Source organism: Cylas formicarius, unplaced genomic scaffold (assembly GCF_029955315.1).
Source record: "Cylas formicarius isolate icCylForm1 unplaced genomic scaffold, icCylForm1.1 PGA_scaffold_3__17_contigs__length_32017465, whole genome shotgun sequence".
In the NCBI taxonomy this organism is placed as follows: Eukaryota; Metazoa; Arthropoda; class Insecta; order Coleoptera; family Brentidae; genus Cylas; species Cylas formicarius.
In genome coordinates, this window is record NW_026844326.1 from 12,494,992 (window position 1) to 12,514,994 (window position 20,003).

The 20,003-nt window shown below is 32.5% G+C and overlaps 1 protein-coding gene across 1 annotated transcript in view; it reads right to left on the reverse strand.

Moving 5' to 3' along the window:
- The window catches only part of LOC132699771 (uncharacterized), a 40,984-nt gene extending 21,432 nt beyond the window's left edge, over positions 1-19,552 (reverse strand). Inside the window, exon 1 of the mRNA XM_060666654.1 lies at positions 19,321-19,552. Coding sequence (XP_060522637.1) covers positions 19,321-19,343 — 23 coding nt within the window. The 5' untranslated portion in view covers positions 19,344-19,552. The remainder of the gene's footprint in view (positions 1-19,320) is intronic.
- Positions 19,553-20,003: the final 451 nt, after the last annotated feature.

Consider the following 20,003-nt stretch of genomic DNA (forward strand, 5'->3'; position numbering starts at 1 on the left):
ACATGCAGCTTTTATTTACGACTATTGCCAAACAAAAATCCAGCAATGGAATAAATTATTATAATTTTATTAAGTGTCATATTTGTGCATCGTCAATGCAAGTGTGCAAGTGCAATATGTTTTTGCAAGTAAACAAATGTAAATTTCAATGCCAATTTTCTCAAACATATCTACTAGGGTCTAGATAAGTTTATACAACTCGTTGTATGTTATACTTTCCAAAAGGACTCTAAAATTCATTCTTAATGACTACTGACGATAAAATTCTTGTAACGCGACATTTCTAACTCTAATTGCGTTAAATTTTTGTCGAGAAAGCATAATTTTTGTTCATTGCTTATTATTTTGATGCAAAAAATTCCCGTTTAGTTCATTCTTCAGGAGAGATTCATGCATTGGTTATTATTACAATATAATATTTTAATCCTTTAAAAAGTCTGCAATACAATTATCTTCAATCATTTTGTTGTATTCGTGATATCAAAACTGAGTACTAAATTTGAATATCTCTATATATCAATATCACTTCGTTACAAACAGAAATATATTGCCACACAGCATATTCTAATTTACGATAATTTGTTCGGGTTTCGTAGTCTGTAGTTTTCGCTAATAGGCACGAAATAGTTTATAGCAGTTTATTTAATAATCAAATTGGTTCACCCATTAAAACCATATTTTCCCATTCGCTATTACGTTTATACTATAGGTTCCCGTGCAATCGTGAAAACAAAAGACATTCATAATGTTGTTGATGTACGGCCACATGTAACAATCAACCGATAAATTTTAATGGTATATTCGTGCAGCAAACTATCATGAAAATTATGTAAATTCAGCTATCAAAGTTTAATGTATGTTTCAAAATTTCCTTCCGAAGTGTAACTAACCATTTTTTTTCCAAATGAAAATGAAAAAAAACGAAAGCACATCGAGTGTTTTCTTGCCAAGCTCCTACCAGCACTAACGCAACACATTGTCAGGCTCATTACTAAAAGCTTCACGCATCATTTTACCTTTAATGGAACTTAAACGTCGCCACGCTGTAATCGACGTGCATTAAATAACTCCGAACGAAAGCAAAAGCTGTTTACGTCATTTCAAGTTACTGACCTACAACTTGAACCAACTGTAAAAGTATAATGTAGTTGAAATAGATAATTATAAGCGGGAAGTCTGCTTTCGTCGGTTTATTTTTGCACTTGTTTTTGATCGATCTCAGAGTAGTATGATCGGTATCAATTGCAATTACACTTAATTTAATTTATAGTGAAACTGAAACTGAAATTTAACATCCACAAAATGTACGTTTATTATTCAATTGACTACCGCTTTCTAAGTCGTCCTCATCAATTACACAATTCTCGCATTATGTAAAACATTTTTCTAACAATATAAGATTTTAGTTTTGGTTAAAAGCCTCACATTTTAATTGTTATACATGCTATTAATACATGCAGGCGACATCTAGAAAGGTTGAGTAGCATATATTTTTAAATTTTCTAAAAAAATTGTATATTTTAAAGTATTATTATTTTAAAAAATCTAATATTTACAATACCACTCCATTCTTAAAATTTAGAAAAATACTAAAGGGATGTAAACATGTTTGCAGTTTCACACATTCTTTCTTCTAATCAATCACTTGTTCGACACACTTGCTCCATTTTTCACAATCCTTTGGCAAGCAAGTCCCTCGAGGGATGTTATGCCTTCCTACAAACCTTTTATCTTGCACCCATACCAATGTTCAATTTGCAGAGTTATGGCTGAACGCGAAGTAGGTCAATAACCAATTCCTTACAAAGAAGTTTATTCGAATTTTTTCAGCAAATCCTTCTTAAATTTTTTCTTATTAAAAGTAAGTCAGTGAATTATTTTAATGCTTTGTCGAGAAAACGTGGGTATTTTTGTGCATTTCCTTGGGTGGTGGTTAGCATCATTGATGACTATAAAAGGCTCAGGAGGAATAAGCCTCCACAGTTTTTGATTGAAATAATAATAATAGTGCCTTTATTTCCACATCATACATTTTGCTGTAAAATGTAAAAAATGTATGTACCTATGTGCTGGACTAGCGACAGGCACTTATCCGGCCTGCTCTACTCAACCTCGAACATCAAAAAAAAAAACAATAATGTTGGTCTAGCATAAGTAAATTCTCTTAATTTTTAATTTATAACAGGTAAGTACTTCTCTGCATTAGTGATATCAATTAATATTGTACTGTCTGCTAAAATAAAATAAAAAAATGTACTGTTTAAATCTTACTGGGGCAAGAGATTTAAAATGGACAGGAAGAGAGTTGTATCACTTTGCTGTATTGTATATAATAAAACTTCCCTCAAAAAAACTATGAAATTCCTGAATTTAGGTTTTTTGTGCTACCGTTAAACAAATACCGTAGACAAGCACACAGAACCTGGCGACTATTGTACAATAGCTTTAATTTTACGTAAGCCCGTTGAACACAGTTTGAAATGTGCTTCTCAAACCTCATTGAATTATCATAAAGAACTCATTAATTTCTAACGTTGTCTTTAATTTCCAAGGTGTATTCCCGTATTTTAATAATAATGTTCTTTTTTATACTAGAGAAGTCATTTTTTGGATCAAACAACATTTACTTGGGTTAAGAATGAGGGAATGCTGTAATGAGATTGATTTAAGATTTTCCAAATCATGTTATAAAGCTTGAGAAAGACGAAACAAATTATATTTAGTGAATGATACATATAAGGGGTGTTTTTTTTCGATGTATAGAACTTGCAATAAAACAACGATGGATTATTCGATTGACATGAATTTTATTTATCCGAAAGATAATCTTGTGGCATTACATTTTAAATATAATTTCTGGCATATGACCGTCACGGCTGGCGCGGATGTAGTCCAATCTGGACGTCCAATTTTCGATGACTTTTTCCAACATTTGTGGCCGTATATCGGCAATAACACGGCGAATGTTGTCTTTCAAATGGTCAAACGTTTGTGGCTTATCCGCATTGACCAATGACTTTACATAGCTCCACAGAAAGTAGTCTAGCGGTGTGAAATCACAAGATCTTGGAGGCCAAGTCACAGGTCCAAAACGTGAAATTAGGCGGTCACCAAAAGTGTCTTTCAATAAATCGATTGTGGCACGAGCTATGTGACATGTTGCGCCGTCTTGTTGAAACCACATTTCCTGGAGATCATGGTTATTCAATTCAGGAATGAAAGAGTTAGTAATCATAGCTCTATAGCTCTATACATTGACTGTAACGTTCTGCCCATCATCGTTTTCCAAGAAGTACGGACTAATGATTCCACCAGCCCATAAAGCGCACCAAACAGTCAGTTTTTCTGGATGTAACGGTGTTTCGACATAAACTTGAGGATTAACATCGCTCCAAATGCGGCAGTTTTGTTTGTTGACGTAGCCATTCAACCAGAAGTGGGCTTCATCGCTAAACAAAATTCGCTTATGAAAATCGGGAACAACAGCAATCTCGTTTTGGGCCCATTCGACGAATCTACGCTTTATTTGATGAATTCATGATGAATTGCCAAACCATACTGAAAATAAATCACTTGACAGCTGTTAAATCGGTCGCCATCTTGAACAGTAATGCCAACCTAAAGTTCTATACATCGAAAAAAAACACCTATTATATCTGTGTGGCATCCGTAAATAGCGTATAGCAGTGGGCTAATAACAGACCTCTCTGTTAAAAGCAAATTTCTGTTTTAAACTTTGTCATAACGACAATTGATTTTCTTCAAAGTTTTCCACAATTTCTTCTTTGCCATGGTTGGAATGAAATCATCCCTTTCTATGTCAAACATTATTTTGGACAAGGAATGACTGATGGCAGTCTTGATACTCATTTACTACAGTTTTTTTCTTTCTGTGCTCCTGTTTGGTAGCCTGATGAGGCAGAGTTTATCCTAGTGCACAAGTTGGTATATTGCTGAGTCTCCAACTCGAGTCATATTCCAACACATTTGAACTATTTTTGCAACTCCGATTGTTGAGTCATCGTTAGAAAGCGCAGTTTTATTGATTCGTTTCTTGGCAACAAATTCAGAAACAGCTGCACTATTATTTTTTAAGTACTTCAATATTTAAATACTAAAAAAAATAAAAAAATTAATAAATAAATGACCATGCATACAAGAGAATAGCGTAATGCAGTACTACAGCATTGGAAACTAAGCACAATAGAGAATCAGAAAATCAGGTCTAAGAAGTTTTAAAAACAACACCCATAATCGAAAAAATATAAATTTATATGGTATTTTTTATATTCCGTTTTTATGATCTAGAACAAATCAGAAGTAAAAACCTCTGAGAAATATTCAAGAGAAGAACGCCTTTAAGTGAGTGAAATTTGAACTAACATTAAGAATGATATTATTATTATTATTATTATTATTATTATTATTATTATTATTATTATTATATATTATATATTAAGAATTTCCATTTTTAAGGGATTGTAAAGTCATGAACCACGAGTACTGCAAATGTTTTACAAGGAAAGCTTTATCGGGGTCGTTATTTGAAAAACCTACCTACCTAGATAACATGCGATAATTTATGGCATACATTTAAAAACTCTTTCTCCGCAAATTTTGAGGTTACTTTCTCTTCATCTTACTTTCATTTGACACACCGATTAATACGTAAGCCAATATTGAATCGTGAGGTAATCTATCGCTCAGGAATGTCTCGTAGGTAACTGCTATTTTTAACAGACTGCGAAAAATACACTTATCTTTTTGTGAAACGCCACTTTTTTTGTTAAAAAGGATTGCCTTACTTTTGGATGCATTAAATTATGGTTAAGTAACATTTGGTAATACCGTGGTCAGCAAAAACCTATCTAAATCGGAGTGAAAGTGGTGATGCAAAGCCAAATAATAAATTATTTGCTTGGAGTGTTACGGTAATTAGCTCGGATGTAATTTTGATATCGTGTTTTGTGGCCTGCGATTGTCTATTTAGGTGCATGAAAAAAATACTACGTACGCTTTCCCCAAGTCACCCATCCAAATTATTATTCGATATTAGCAAATATGGCCGTTAATTGATAAATTCCGCTGTGAGTGACTGTCTATTCGTCGAACAGTTTAATATGCGGAAGTAACACTTAAATTACATTTAAAAGAAGCGTGGAATAAATTCATTCACTAGCGTATTATTGCCGTATTCCACAAATTCGATTTCAACAGGATATGTGGTTCAACAATTAAATAAATATTTATTGAACTGCCTGCTGAGGCTATCGGCACGTAGATAGATGTCTGTAAAACTGATGACGAATAACTGTAATAACTGTTTCTTAAACTCAAGTGTTTTGTTGTCTGATTCCCTGTTCCCTCTTAGTGTAAATAAATTTATAACTAAATGTTTTAACGCTTAATTATTGGATCTGTAAAGGTTGCTTTACAAAAAAACTTGAAAACTGAGTAAAATAGATTTCAATAGATTTCATTAAAGCATGTCTGACTTATTCAATATTCAGCATTTAATTTTCCTTGGTTTTAAAAATGAGTTGAAATGCTGGCGATGTTTAAGTTTGAATTACAATGAAATGAAACATATACAAAATGAAATTAAATTCTTGTTTATTTTATGAAACATCTTCATGGCGGGTTATCACAGTAAAAGTCGCTCCAGTGTTTGCGAGTTAGTTTTCCAAAAATATATTTCATTAGTAATTTTCTCTCAACTAAAATTTAGACATTAATTCTTTGAGTTGATCCAGTAAACTGTCATTCAAAATTGTACCAAAATTGTACACTCGACTGACCGTTAATTGGTCTTAATTGACTTTTGTATCGCCATGGGTTTTTGAATTGATCTCTATTAGTTAGTTTGGTTCATTAGTATTTTGTGTTTTTATATTACTTTGTTTTAATATATAGGGTGCCTCAAAAATGTTCATTTTTGTTCCAAATTTAATAACAAAATTGATAAAAACTCAAGCCATATAAAAAAGTGATTTAAATGTGAAATAAAGTGGCCTCATTCACTGTGAATTGGCTCCTTAATTGGTCTAGGTTTGACCACACAATCGGTCTGATTAGTTTGGAGATTTACTCCGCGTTGGTCTAAACGGTTGTAATTCGAAATTAATATTTTTTACATTTTCTAACATACCGGGATTATGCTCCAGTTTTGTCATAATTCGTCATAACCAATTGCTATTAAACGCCTTAATTTCAGCTTATGTCCGGGTTTAAGCAATCGACGCAAATAATAAAGAAATTTTCAAATAAAATGTCGAAACAAATTCCCCAAAAAGAGATATTTCGATCGACAAGAAAGAATGGGGATTAGGGATGCACTTTCTTTTAAAATGGATTTTATATTTTTATACAATTTTTGGAAACGTATATTTTTTTATAAACAGCAAAATCAAATCAACCAAACTCCAGGAAACAACATTTTGAGAAACGCGCGCGTGTAATCGTCAACGTATGGCATGATTACATAATCCGACCGAACTCTGATCGTAATTCGATTAACATTTTAATCAACCGTAACTTGTAAACACACATTTTTCCAACGTCCAATGTTGGACACCTTTTCAAGGACGTGGTTGCATCTTCTATTCAAAGTGTGCACGCAACAAGACGTTTTCACAACTCGGACGTGTTACACGTGAATTGCGCAACATGATAATTTATAGTCTATTGATTTTTCGTGTCTCGCAAACTGTGGCTCAAATGCCAGGACAATTACAGCCTTTCCGACCAATCTTAGGGGCCACCTAACCTACTTACTTCGACTATTAAAGTCGTTCCTACATCATGTCGGGTGACATCTAATTAAGAAAATAAATAAGAACTAACAGTTCAACACCGTGTCTTTACCATATATCATATATCAATACATTTGATAAAGACACGGTGTTGTCGAAACAATTGTCATGTAAAAATATATAATTTCGTGAAAATCTGAACTTTTAGTTCTTATTTCCATCAAGTAAAAGCCACCTCAGTTCAACATCTAATCAAATTCAACTTCAAAATTTGTTTGGAAAATCTGTGTGAAAGCAGCATTTTGTTTTCGTCCACAGCGAATACAGATCTGCGATTTGTTGAGGAATTTCTTGGAACTATGCTGGAATGGTTTCCGAGAGAATCACTCTAACAAATTTCGACAACCTTCAATTATTAAGTTGCGAGCTTTTTCAATGAACTCTCTTTCTATTTCTCATTTATAGGAACGGAGAATTAGGTATATAATCTAACAAATAAATATGCATATAAATGGCAGTAGACTTAAAATGCCCACGGATTTACTTAAACATGTATGTATATGTAGCCAACATATTTTATTTACTAAAAAAAATATATTTTATTTATTTTTTTATTCTAAAATACTGATTTATTTTTTATTTTTATTAATACATTATAAAATTATATAAAGGATAAAATCAAATTAACAGTTTAGTTAGGACATGAAAATACCTTTCTTTGTATATTTGTTTATTTATACATTAAGGAGATAGCGTGCTCTAACTAACTTTTGAACCGTTCGGTATATTACGATGAAATTTGGGATGGTATTATATGAGACAATTCTCTATTGTCTATTACTGAAAATGGCTTTTTCCATAAGTCATAATGTTGGCTTGCCGTAGTATCGACTTATTTTTTTATGGAATAGGGGGTCATGTGTGTGTTTATTTTCAAGGTATTTTTATCCCTAATTGAAATCTTAATTTTGAAGACATTCGATTATATTTTTCAATGGTTAAATGATTTGGTTAGTTTTGGTTACTATTATTGTTATTGTTAAATCACAACTATTGTTGGGGTTCCGCGCGAATAGAATGGTTGTTCCCTGAAACTCACATTATATTCGTATGGAAGTGTGGACGGGAAAGTCCTATAGTTTCCAAAAATAACGGCCTTTTGTGCCACCTTTTACGCTGTCTACCCAGTTTCTCCAAGTTTTTTTTCGAGAAGCCTGGTTGGCGATATTACAAAATGATAGATTTGTTATTTATAGCGTCCCTTAAATTGCTGTCTTCTGGCACAGTGCTGTCAATAACAGAGGCCGTCTTTTTGACTTTATCCAATGTCGAATCTCTCGGTCCGTAACAATTCCCAAATCCCAGTAGATTTATTATTATTATTTAAATGAATATCTTTAAAATCAGAATTTTAATTAGGGATATGAAGGCCTTCAAAACAAAGTTGAACCACTATTCCGTAGAAAAAAAAACTGAAAGTATGCCAAGCGGTCATTTTGACTTATGGAAATGTCAATGTCAAAAAATAGTATATTATATTCTAAATTTTATTGCAACGGCCCAAAAGTTAGACGAACTTTATGTTTTTATTGTAAAATAACTAAATAATATTTATTTATAAAACAAAACTTTCTGTTGCCGTTTATGTACATAAACCTACATCTTGTGCAACACAAGAATTTACTATTTACCAAATATGTCAAAACCACTCGGTTCTAAGAAGAGTGAACGATTGAAATAATTTTCGAAAGTACTCATTAGCAAATGAAAAAATTAAATACAACAATCTTCTATTACAGCTATCTGTATAACAAAGAAAACAATCACCCTCTCACTTTTAATAAATTTTTTCTGATGAAGTTCATTTGACGGCCAGTTTGTCAGATGGGTGTTTACTTCTTTTGATGTCAAAACGCCCTCTTTGTATAACAAACTAACGTCCATGACAGTATTTTTTGCATTTTTTTGTATATTATTTTTTTCCTTTGGAGATTTCATGTTTCAAATGTGTTTTGTATTTTACTTCAAGGGATTTATTCTGTTGAGGGACACCCGGAATTGAATAAAAATATTGACCATAAGTATTCACATAGGATTTCAATTATTGCCGGTGTACGTTGGAAAACAGCATGTGCATGAAGAAAAAGTTGACGATTTTGTTTAATAAATTTTGTTTCTATACTTAAATTTATGTTTATTATACCGTACAATAGAAACTACATAATGCATCATTCTCATGGCAATATAGGATAATTGAGAGCCCTGACCTACAAATCAAACAAGTATGAAAAATACTTAAAAAATGCAAGTCGCAAAATATACAAAAATAGGAGCTCCGAATTATCACTGACGCAACCTTAGTTGCACACGTTTATTTAATTTTTGATTAAAGGAAGAAAAATAAATAATTTTATACTTGACAAATTACGATTTAATTTCATCATTTCAAACAACGCAATTTGACTCCGAGTTATGTTCAAAAAATTTTCCATCGCATAACGAAATAGTGACGTAACATCTGAGAATATAAAATAGTCGAGCCTTTTTTAGTATCATCTCCCTCCACCTAGATAGAGAAATAGAAAGGCTGTGCTCTAATCATTCCAACTTAGGGACAGGTTGGTAGGAATGTCAGTTACTTAAAAATTGACATTTCTGGTCGTCGCCAGTATTTGTCAATAACCAGCAATACGCAAAATTTGTTAACAACGGCGGGCAGTTATTTTATTATAACGCGGATGCAGAAACAAAGGACAATGCTTCGCCGACAAAGGCCCAGCCTATTCTTTTTTTTAAATGTTTTGCGTTTACGATTAATAACTTTCCATTGCGCGGTAATGTATTTTCAAACAAAACTTGCCTGAATAACCGTGTCGCTGCGATAAGTATTTTTAAAATGACATCAACCATTGCTACTGCTATTCCATTATCGAAATTAATTCAAAAGCGAATCTAAAGTTTTATTATGTTGTACGTCAGGATTTTTGATTACCGATTCAATGCAATTGCCTAGAAACATACATTATTTATTGCGGATCTAAAACTGAGAACAATAAAATTTGGCTAAAATAAATACGGCATTGTAATGTCTAATGCACCACAGATTCAATTGAGCGGCGTGTAATAAATTTACTTTAGTAATGATTGAATAGGAGGATTTTACTCCTATATTATTAAAAAACGAATGGCAAATAAATTTAGAGGTATAACCTACAGAGTGTTGGTTACTTAATGATAGACAGTAATTTTAGAGCCGCAATTCTGAACTAATGAATTTATAAAAGTTTATGTTAAATTTGTTAGTATTATTAACAGTGATAGCTAGCCAATTTAGCAGTAATTAGATGATAATTATAAATTATTTTTGACAAAATAGTTTTAACCAGTGTCATCAGATTTACTTTTTTTTTTGAAAAAATATGATAAGTCTGTATGCAATTTTTGTCGTAATAAAGAACGGTTAATTTATTTATATAATTCATAGTTATTCAATTTTTTATAATAAAGGCAAATCAATAATTTTGGTTCCTGTTTGATTTCATTTCCTAAGTGTGCCCACCTAAGATACAAAACTTACCAGTATATCCAATATTGGATATAGTAATTTATTTACTGTATTGGTCGTGGTAGTGATATAATGAACAATGAAGAAGCAATAGTATTGCAAACTTTAAACTTAAATGATACTACAAAATTAAATATATACTGTTCAGTTGTCATACAGTGTGTCAAACTTAAGAAATTGTAAAATCTTAATTTATTGTTCGAATTTGATTTTTGGATAGCTCTATGAAAAATGCACTAAAACCTTGTTTTGCTTATTACTTGAACTTAATGTGATGGTCACATGAGAGAGAGAGAGAGAGAGAGAGAGAGAGAGAGAGAGAGAGAGAGAGAGAGAGATTAAAAAAAATAAATAGGCAACGAATTGTTAATCAGGCATACTTAGAACCCAACTATACCAATCTTTATAATGTTTCAATACAGGGTGCCCGAAATATCGCAGCATCCTCGCTTAAGCATTAATCCTGTAGAATGTTTGTTTACGGCTCAATTTTGATAACTCTTTTTGTTGGATAGATTTCACTGAAAAACACTAACGATTTCCTTAAAATTAGATATGATTAGAGAGGGTATTGGTATTAAAGATTGGCGCCCTCGCGGGCGTCCAAGTACTTAGGCCACCAGATGGACCCATTGTACCCCTAGGGCGCTCTAGAGGGCGTCCAGAATGCCGCCCCTCCTATAGAAGGTCGGCAACTCCTTTAGCCCAATACCGTGCACTGAGTCCGGATCGATCAGGGCCGTTCCGAAGACTCCCAATCTTACCCACGTGAAGGCAGGGCACCCGGTGAGCAGATGATACGGGGTCTCCTCCCCTTCCATGCACCACCTACACTCTGGGTCGTCTAAAATGCCTAGCAAGCAAAGATGCCTCCTAAGCCTGCAATGTCCTGTTAGTGCTCTACACTACCTCCTGGTCAGTTTAAGCAGCTCCCTGGTCCTGGGAGGGCGGGCCCATCCATCATAAGCCTCGCCTGCCTCATTCCCGGAGCAACTCTCCAGCCCACCGCGGCCGGGTCTCTCGCTCAGGCTTCGAGAGCTCCCCGCCTCACACACGGGGCGATCCCCAAGCGGGGATTAGAGAGGGTTAGATATGAACTGAACAGACTTTACAACACTGTATTTTTTTAATTGAAAAGGATTTTTAATTCTTATCTAATAATGAAAATAACAGAAATATCAAAATTGTCAAAATTGTTGGCATACTGTTTTCTTTGTAAAACCAAGTCTACCATGAAGAAGCGAATATTCGACAGTCAAATTCATTAGCTAATTTATATTTTAATTTTGTTTACATTATATCTTTCGAATACTAAGATTTATTAATGCTTTTATATTAAGATGATACTAAAAATTAATGTCCCTTAAAAAGTCTTTTTTATTATTATTGGAATTTGTATAATTAAAATTTGTAAGATCTTAAAACCACATACAAAATAATCGTTATTTACAAGACATTTTCAATTTGAAAATATCTCTATGTTATACGAAAAACCCGTTTCATTTCTCTTTACTAAGAACTATCCAGGAAAACAGAATTATCAAATTTGAGCCATAAACAAACAATTTACAGGAGTAACGCTTAAACGAACTTCATGGAAATTAGTATAGTTGGATTTTATGTAGTAATGAATAAGAATTCGTTGACACTTTATTCTTAAAGAAATACATAATAGACCCTTTCATTATTGTACATCAAAAAATAGTCCTAATTAGACTTGAGGTTGACGTTATACATAAGGTTTTAGTTCGTTTTTGAGAGATCCATCCAACAACAAAGAATTATCAAAATCAAACAGTAATGAAATATTTTACAACCATGTACAGCCTTAAGCGGAGCGCAAACGATATTTCACACCCTGTATTGAAACATTAAAAAAAATATATAATTGAGTCCTAAATACTGCTGAAAAGAATTCGTTTCCAATTTGTTTTTTTTTTAGAAATCTTTAATAGTACTTCTTCCCTCGCTTTTCTTAAATAGTCTCAGTTGGCCATGACTTTAAGTTGATGCAATAAGGAAAACAAGGTTTGAATGCATTTTTTAGAGACCTATCCAAAAAAAAAATCAAAATCGAACGATAAACAAAGATTTTACAGGGGTGTACGGTTCTTAAGTGGGATTTATTCAATAAATTTAATGGCCAATTTTAGACGTCGAAAAGATACAGGGTGTTGTAAGTAACTTAATTTGCCAAATTTAATTTAATAATTTTGAAACTGGTATATTAAAATCATTGATAAACAGAGGCGATAAACAAAAACAATTACCAGGGAAAGATTAATCAACTTTGTTCAGAAACAGCACAAATACATTCCCTGATTGTGAAATTTCTGATTTTCTCGCATTGATAAGATGGAATATTCATAACCGGCTTGAGATATTGATATTGACCAAGTACCTGTTTTAAGCAGTAATAATGACATAATGAATGAAAATAATTCATCATTTAATACCCAAGCGCCCTCTAGAAATAAGGTTGGAAACAATAGACACGTTATAAATTTTAAAATATATTTGTTTGATTCTTCTTATATAAGGTATTTTTGGGTTTCTCCAGACTAAAAGTATTTGTTAAATATCTACTTCGATCTACTTCTATTTACTACTAGGATGTACTTTAATTGTCTGTGTTAATATTTTAAAAATTAATAAATATAGGTTGAACAAAAATCAACATTTTTAAACATAAACAAATTTTAAATTCTTATCATTTTATCGTAGTTAGCATTTTAAAAAGAGGTGACTGTGTAAGGTCGCATATTTGAAAAAGTTATAGATTTCTAATTATTAGCAATAAAACATAACAAAGAAAACAGTACCGAAATCTATTATTTACTTTTCTATCAATCTTATAAATTATGTCCAGAAAATTCTATTCAAAATAAAAATGTTGTATGTCCACGAAACTATGTATATGTGTATGTGTATGTATGTCCAAACTTTTGTTTCTAAATTTTTATATATTTTTTACGGCTGCTGAGATAAGGTGTTTTCTCATAATAAACGGTCATGAATTATTCCGTTGCGGCTTGAATAAGCTAATTGTAATGATGATGTTAACTAAATAAATATATTGATAATTAACAATGACATATTAAGTAATCAGAGTGTATACATCAGTAATAATGTTAAACAGCTGTTATTCATAGCAATCATAACAATTTTATTAAAACTTTTTCAGAAGCATTTAACATTTCTTCGAAACCGTCCGCATTAATGCGAAGAATAATATATTAAAGGCATTTAACGTATTATCGTATTCTGCGGTGTTGCGCCGTGATGTCATCCTCGAAAGTTATTGTAAAGAACCTCGTAATAAATTACACTCAAACGAAGACGAAGTAGAAAGCTCTTTACATTGTGGTTTTACGTTTCATGTTTTCCAATATTAAAATATCCACGTTATCGATCCGATTCGTGACGTACATAAGATATTTTTGGATATTTTTGTATTACAGATAAACGACCGTATTGGTATTAAACGAGTGAATTAAGGAGATTCTATATCACTTTAAAATGCGATGCGTTGCGAAATAAAACGGGATTGGTTAATATGTGTCTAAAGCCAACAAGTCGAAGGAAATGATAAATGGACATTGTAGAACAAAAAAATCAACGGAAAGTCAACCGCGTGGGTATAAACCCCGATCGGCCTATATTTTTCACTCAAAGCATGTAAATTGCACAGCGAAAAATGCACATAGGCAGACAATTATTGACTTATTTAAGTCAAACTTATTGATTCGAATTATTTTATTGCGACATGCATCTACGATAACATTCTCGGCAGCAAGTATATTTTGTTTAATTAATCGCTAACAGAGTTTCCAGTAAATTACGTCGCAAAAATAGTAAAATAGTAATATTTGTCACTTTTTCTCAATCTGGTGAACTTCAGAATACTCTGAATAAAGACTTGATTGAAGGAAATTGTTTCCTCTACTTATTTGGCATTATTATCTTATCCTCCACAGGCCTGTATCTATCTAATATATCATTCCCATCTTAGTATTGTAGTCCTCTAAATCCTTCTCCATGGAGGCAACCAATCCGGTATTCCTATTAGCCACCTGTGTTCTGGTATTCTTTGAAATGAAGCGTACTATTGTTTTCCAGTTTCCTTCTAATTAAGGACGCTAGTGCTATTCATTGCCTTATTTCTGCAGTTTTTATTTTGTAAGCTTTTGTGGCTTGTTGGTTTCTTATCATATAATCCTACTCAACCGTACTTATTTTGTTTCTTATTGCTGTTGTCGTTGCTATACTTCTGCTCCATATAAGGTGATATTCGGTTTTATCATTTGCAAGATTTTTTTTGTTTTCTTTAGTCAGAACGTTATTCCATAGCCGTCCGTGGAGGACCTTCGTGGCTTATTTTTCTCATACTTCTTTTGTCATTATATCTCTCGATGTATTGTCGATTCTAAATACTTCTGCTATTCGTTGTTCAATAAGTATTCAGTTTTGCCTATATGTATTTTAAGGTTCCCACCATTCGTATTTCTTATCATATACCCCATTTCTTCTTTTTCTTGTGGATGTCCTGCCACATACTACCTTTGCCTATTCTACCCTTGTTTTAGCCTTCTTGTTATGACTAATGGTTCCGTTAATTCATTGGCTATTTTTATTTGTGCTTTTGTCTTATATTTATTAAGCTTTTTATGGTTGCTTCCTGGGCACACTGTCATTTGCTTTTTCTAACTCTATAAATGTCATGTGTTTTTCGATGTTCTTGGCTTTGTTCTTTTCAATGACCTGAATGAGTTCTAACTAGTTTTCGTTAAAATCGATATGTTTTATTTTTTCTTTATTATTGTGGTGAAAAGCCTTCAATTGAGGAAGTGACGCTAATTCCTCTATAATTCTTAGTTGATTTCTTGTTTCCTTTTCTGTATATGGATGATATATATGACGAATTCCATTCCCCTGTTTCGATCTTATCAAACACTTGAATCCCATATTTCAACAATTCCATTGCCGTCTATAGATCTTGTTGAACCTATTCTAGTCGATGTTCTTATTGTTTTGTTAGATAGCCACTTCGCTTTCCTTCTTTATCATCAGCTATTCTTGTTTTGTTCAACACCAAGTGATTCTCTAGCGACTTGCGTTATTACTTGTTTCAATTTACATTTCGTTTATAGACTTCCAAAAAAGGTCTAGGAAACAAAACCCTACTACTTCGTTCTTAGAACTTGGCAACAAACAAAAAAATAGACGAAATGTAACTATGGCAGTCTGGTTTGTGCGATAAGAAAGCTGATATTTTGTCTTCATTTGGTGGCTTGGCGCTGATTCATCTGTTAAAGAGGCAGTCAATTAGGTATGCTGAGACTGAAGTCACTAATTCAAAGTTACCTAACTCTCGAGCAAATGCGGACGTTACGGAAACTCTGTGGAAGATATAGTCGATCGTAAGTTCTGCCACCGAAATGGACAAGAATGCGCTGAAGATATGAATAAAAACTGATAAAATGCCACGGCCTTGTATTAGCAACAATTTTTTGAAGATGAGAAATAATGTTAAAAGTATTGTATTGTTGTTGTTCAACATAACTAATTTACTGTTGAACAAAAAAACTACCCTAACTGCTTATCCATATTTGCAATGATTTCTTATTAGTGGTAGTTTGTAAACCTTCATCTACTGCTATCGGCTAAATATATTCACCGAGTCCCCAAAATAATTCGCAATTTTCGTTTTACTTTAATTTCAAATATATTAAGTTTATTTAAATATAAATGACTTCTCACAATATGCAGGTCACCTATCTGTGTAAAGAGTAATCTGTCATCTCCGGTAAAAATAAATAAAATTAAAAGCCCAGAATATTACATTAGTCACAAAATATAAACTTAATAGTAGTGATGAATCATTAACTATGGTCGATATCTCGCCTGGAAATCCAAAGAAATATATTTGCGGTTTTTGTGGTACTGTTTAGGAATCCACACATCGGTTCACTTAAAGTGGATACCCTATCTAAAATTTTGTCACCAATTCAAGACGATTTAAATTAAATGCCAGAAATAAACATTTACAAAGCAGGTAGGCGGATGTAATTAGACGTTTATTTACACGAGCGAATAATTGGAAATCTTATTATGTTACCAGTTTTTTTTTTCTCGAAACGATGCGACACAAACAGGATGTCTGGATGGACGAAATTGCTCTAAGAAGAAGCAATTATCGAATTATGAGAAGTTAACCATGCGTCATGATCCGGTTTGCTAGTGAATTCAGTTTCGGTATTATCGGCCAAAATAATTTTGCGATTTTTTGAAATAATTGACTATTGAATATAGAGATTGACTTTAGATTGCTAATTAGAATTACATTGTTGCCTAACGAAACATATACGGGACTAAGCTTTCTTCAGAACAAATAATAATAAATAAATAAATAAAATCGCTATTTCAGACTCAGTAGGCTTATTTAGACACTTGACATAAAATATAAAGAGAATACAGATATATGTACGTAAATAAATAAACGAATAAAAAACAAAAATTTATTTTTCTGTAAATAATAATAGTATAACGTCCATTTAGACTTAGTTAATAGTAGGGCATCAAAATTGCAACAATTGTAACAAAGGAGATGAAAACGATTAAAACAGATCAAACGCTACTTCACGACTTATTAAAATGGGAAGAAAATTTTTAAGAGTAGCATGGTCATTTCATGAAAAGTACTAATAATATTAATAATTATTATATTAGGCATAAGCAGTAATAAATATGCTATGTGTTACATAGACCGATTTTCTATGGTGGCGGAGAAATTCCATTTATCGATAATGGCAAGTGATGCTTCTAGAAGGGGGCTTGGATTTCAAATAAAAGTTTCGTTATACAGGGCGATTAATTAATAGAAGGCCCCTAAGTCTCTAAGCGTGAAATAAGAAAGAAAGTTCATATAGAAGTGGATTGAAAAACGCTTTCCTACACAGGGAGTCAAAGATTTTTTTTTATTTACCAACCACAATTTTTAAAATAATTAGTTGATAATAATTTTGATTCATAAAACTCTTGGACGTGATAAACAAGCAAATTACTGTCCGGTAAATAGGATCTTATTTCGACGCAAGGCATACATTCATGGGCAATTGAGAGAAAAAGAACAGAGATCCATGTTTCTAAATTGAGGAGTCCATGTCATGCCTCGCCACCAAAAACCAAAAAAATGTACCACCCTGTAGATGCTCATATTTCATCTAATTATTTTAAAATTTGTGTAATATAATTTTTTTTTAAATATTTGACGTCCTGTACCTAAGATATATTGCGTTTGAACCTAGGATATAAAGTATAACTGTCAATCAAGAGAAGTTTTTACTTATTAATCATAGAGGTAAGTGCTTATGGATGGGGATATATTCCAAAAAATACATGCCAAGACAATCTGTCAACAATATCGCTTTCGAAAGGTTAACTGATGTGAAATTTCCACTAAAAAAAGAAAAAAGATTTTTTTTCTACTAAAATTAAATGGCAACAACTTATAATCAATATATAACACCTACTGCCCTTTATGTGCCCTTGCTCTTTAAAAAATTATATGTGTTAATTTTCAACAAGTTCAGAAATTAAAAAAATAACATCAATAATGAGATTTTTTATATCTGCATCACAGTTTTTTTCATTGAAAAATTTTAAACTCAGAACTGGCTTAGTTTAAATTAAACACAGGGTAGTTCATATTTGAATTTGTGAGAAAATGTCATGCTTGGTTCCTTCATTGGTCCCTATACTTAATCTCAATAGATTGCATGTAGATGATAACACTTCGAACCATTTTTAAATGGTGATAATCGGTAAATGGAAATGCAACAACAGCTTATGGAAATGATATTAAAAGCTTACAGGGTGAGCTGACTTTACCAACCAATTATATTATTTTCCAAGCTGCAAAATTTTTTTTTTAGATACGATACCTTCTAGATTTTTTATCTAGAATAGTAATAGTAGTAAGCCACCCTGTATACAAATTTATATTTCTCAGACCTATTTTAGAAAGTAACAAATTAGTAAACACGTTACAAGAAAATCAAGATAAAAAAAACCGCCAAACACAATCAAAATTAATGAAAAGTTGCGAAACTATTCAAAAACTATTAAAAGCTCCAAAAACGTGTATATATTAAATATATTAAATGTTATAGATGTGTTGCCACATAAAAATAATAACTGTGGATAATTTAAAAAAACATTAATTAGTAGTTCACCTAGACGCATTATCTGTTAACTATCTGTTAAATATCCATAAGATTAATTAATACACGAGTTGTACCAGACAATAGCTAATTAAATTTAGACGTCGGGTGTCTTAAACATTCGACAATTGTTTATTCATCTTCTCATCAACGGGTGATATTTGTTTTTCATTTACTTCGAATGCATTTATCTTTTTTTTCTTTGAAAATGAACAGTTTTTTGCGGTTGAATCTTTTTTTACAAGAGTTTGCGACATCTGCTTCCGGTGTCCCATGAGCTTTAGTATGCAATTCGTTGCTATAATATCGTCGGTTCGACCACGAAGTATACAAAGGCGTGATAAAAATTCGATAAAATTTTCGACATTCTAACCAATGCGGGACAGCCACGAATAAAATTCACTAAAATAGGCACATTTTACGACCAAACAAAAACCTATAATTTTGCAACGGAGCGTTGCTTCATGGTGCAATTGGTCAATTGTCACAAACTGCTGTTCATACGCGTTACAAAATATTTTAAACGGGGTTAGGTGCAATAATAGTTCGGCAATGACATTGTTAAAGACATTTGTGGTTGATAGAAACCGTCGAAAATATCAACGCTTCTGTATGCTATTTTTTATACATTAAAACCGGCTTAGTTGACCGATGCGGAAGTTTTTTGCTAACAATTAATTTCTTTTTATTAAATCGAATTGTCTCAATAAGCACCAAGAAGATCCTGAAGTTAGTTTTAAATTTAAAAAATTCCGGAATAGACCAAATTTGAAACACCTACCTTAAACTGTGACCAAATTTCATAATAGTATTTCAATAGTGTCCAAAAAAAAACGACGATTTCTTTGCACAAATTTTAAGGAAATCAACATACGGACAGACACAGAACAGAACCAACCCGGATGTTATCCGAACGCACTCGTAGTCCGACACCGTTTGAATAACCCACGAGGAGTCCTACCAGCGATCCCAGGTTTATAGTACCTACTGGTACCGGCAGACCAATGCGTTGCCTCGTCGAACGAAGAAGTAGATTAGCGGAGAAAGTGGTACGCCGTTGCGTTGGATCTTCCTTTGGGCAAAGTCGTACCCTCGCAATTGAACGGCGCAGGTACGTACTAGGTGCGATTCCTCTAAATGTTTACCTTTTATCTTAATCCTTGACGGATATTCATTTATTTTTATTTCTAGTTAGTTGTACTGTAACAAACGATAAATGAAATTCTTTTGCTATAGGAAAATATTACTTCCTAAAATGACTACTATCCCAGCATGCAAGAAGCACTTGAAGACGGCGTGATTATATTAGTTACATTGGATATTTTTGTTAGTAGTAATTCTAATGGTCAATTTCAACAATACATTTATAACAAAATTAAAAAAAACTGCCTCGTATATAAAATAATTGAAAGCGTCAAGCATCTAGTACCTACTAGGATGTCCTATGCTAATGTTCCCTTAATT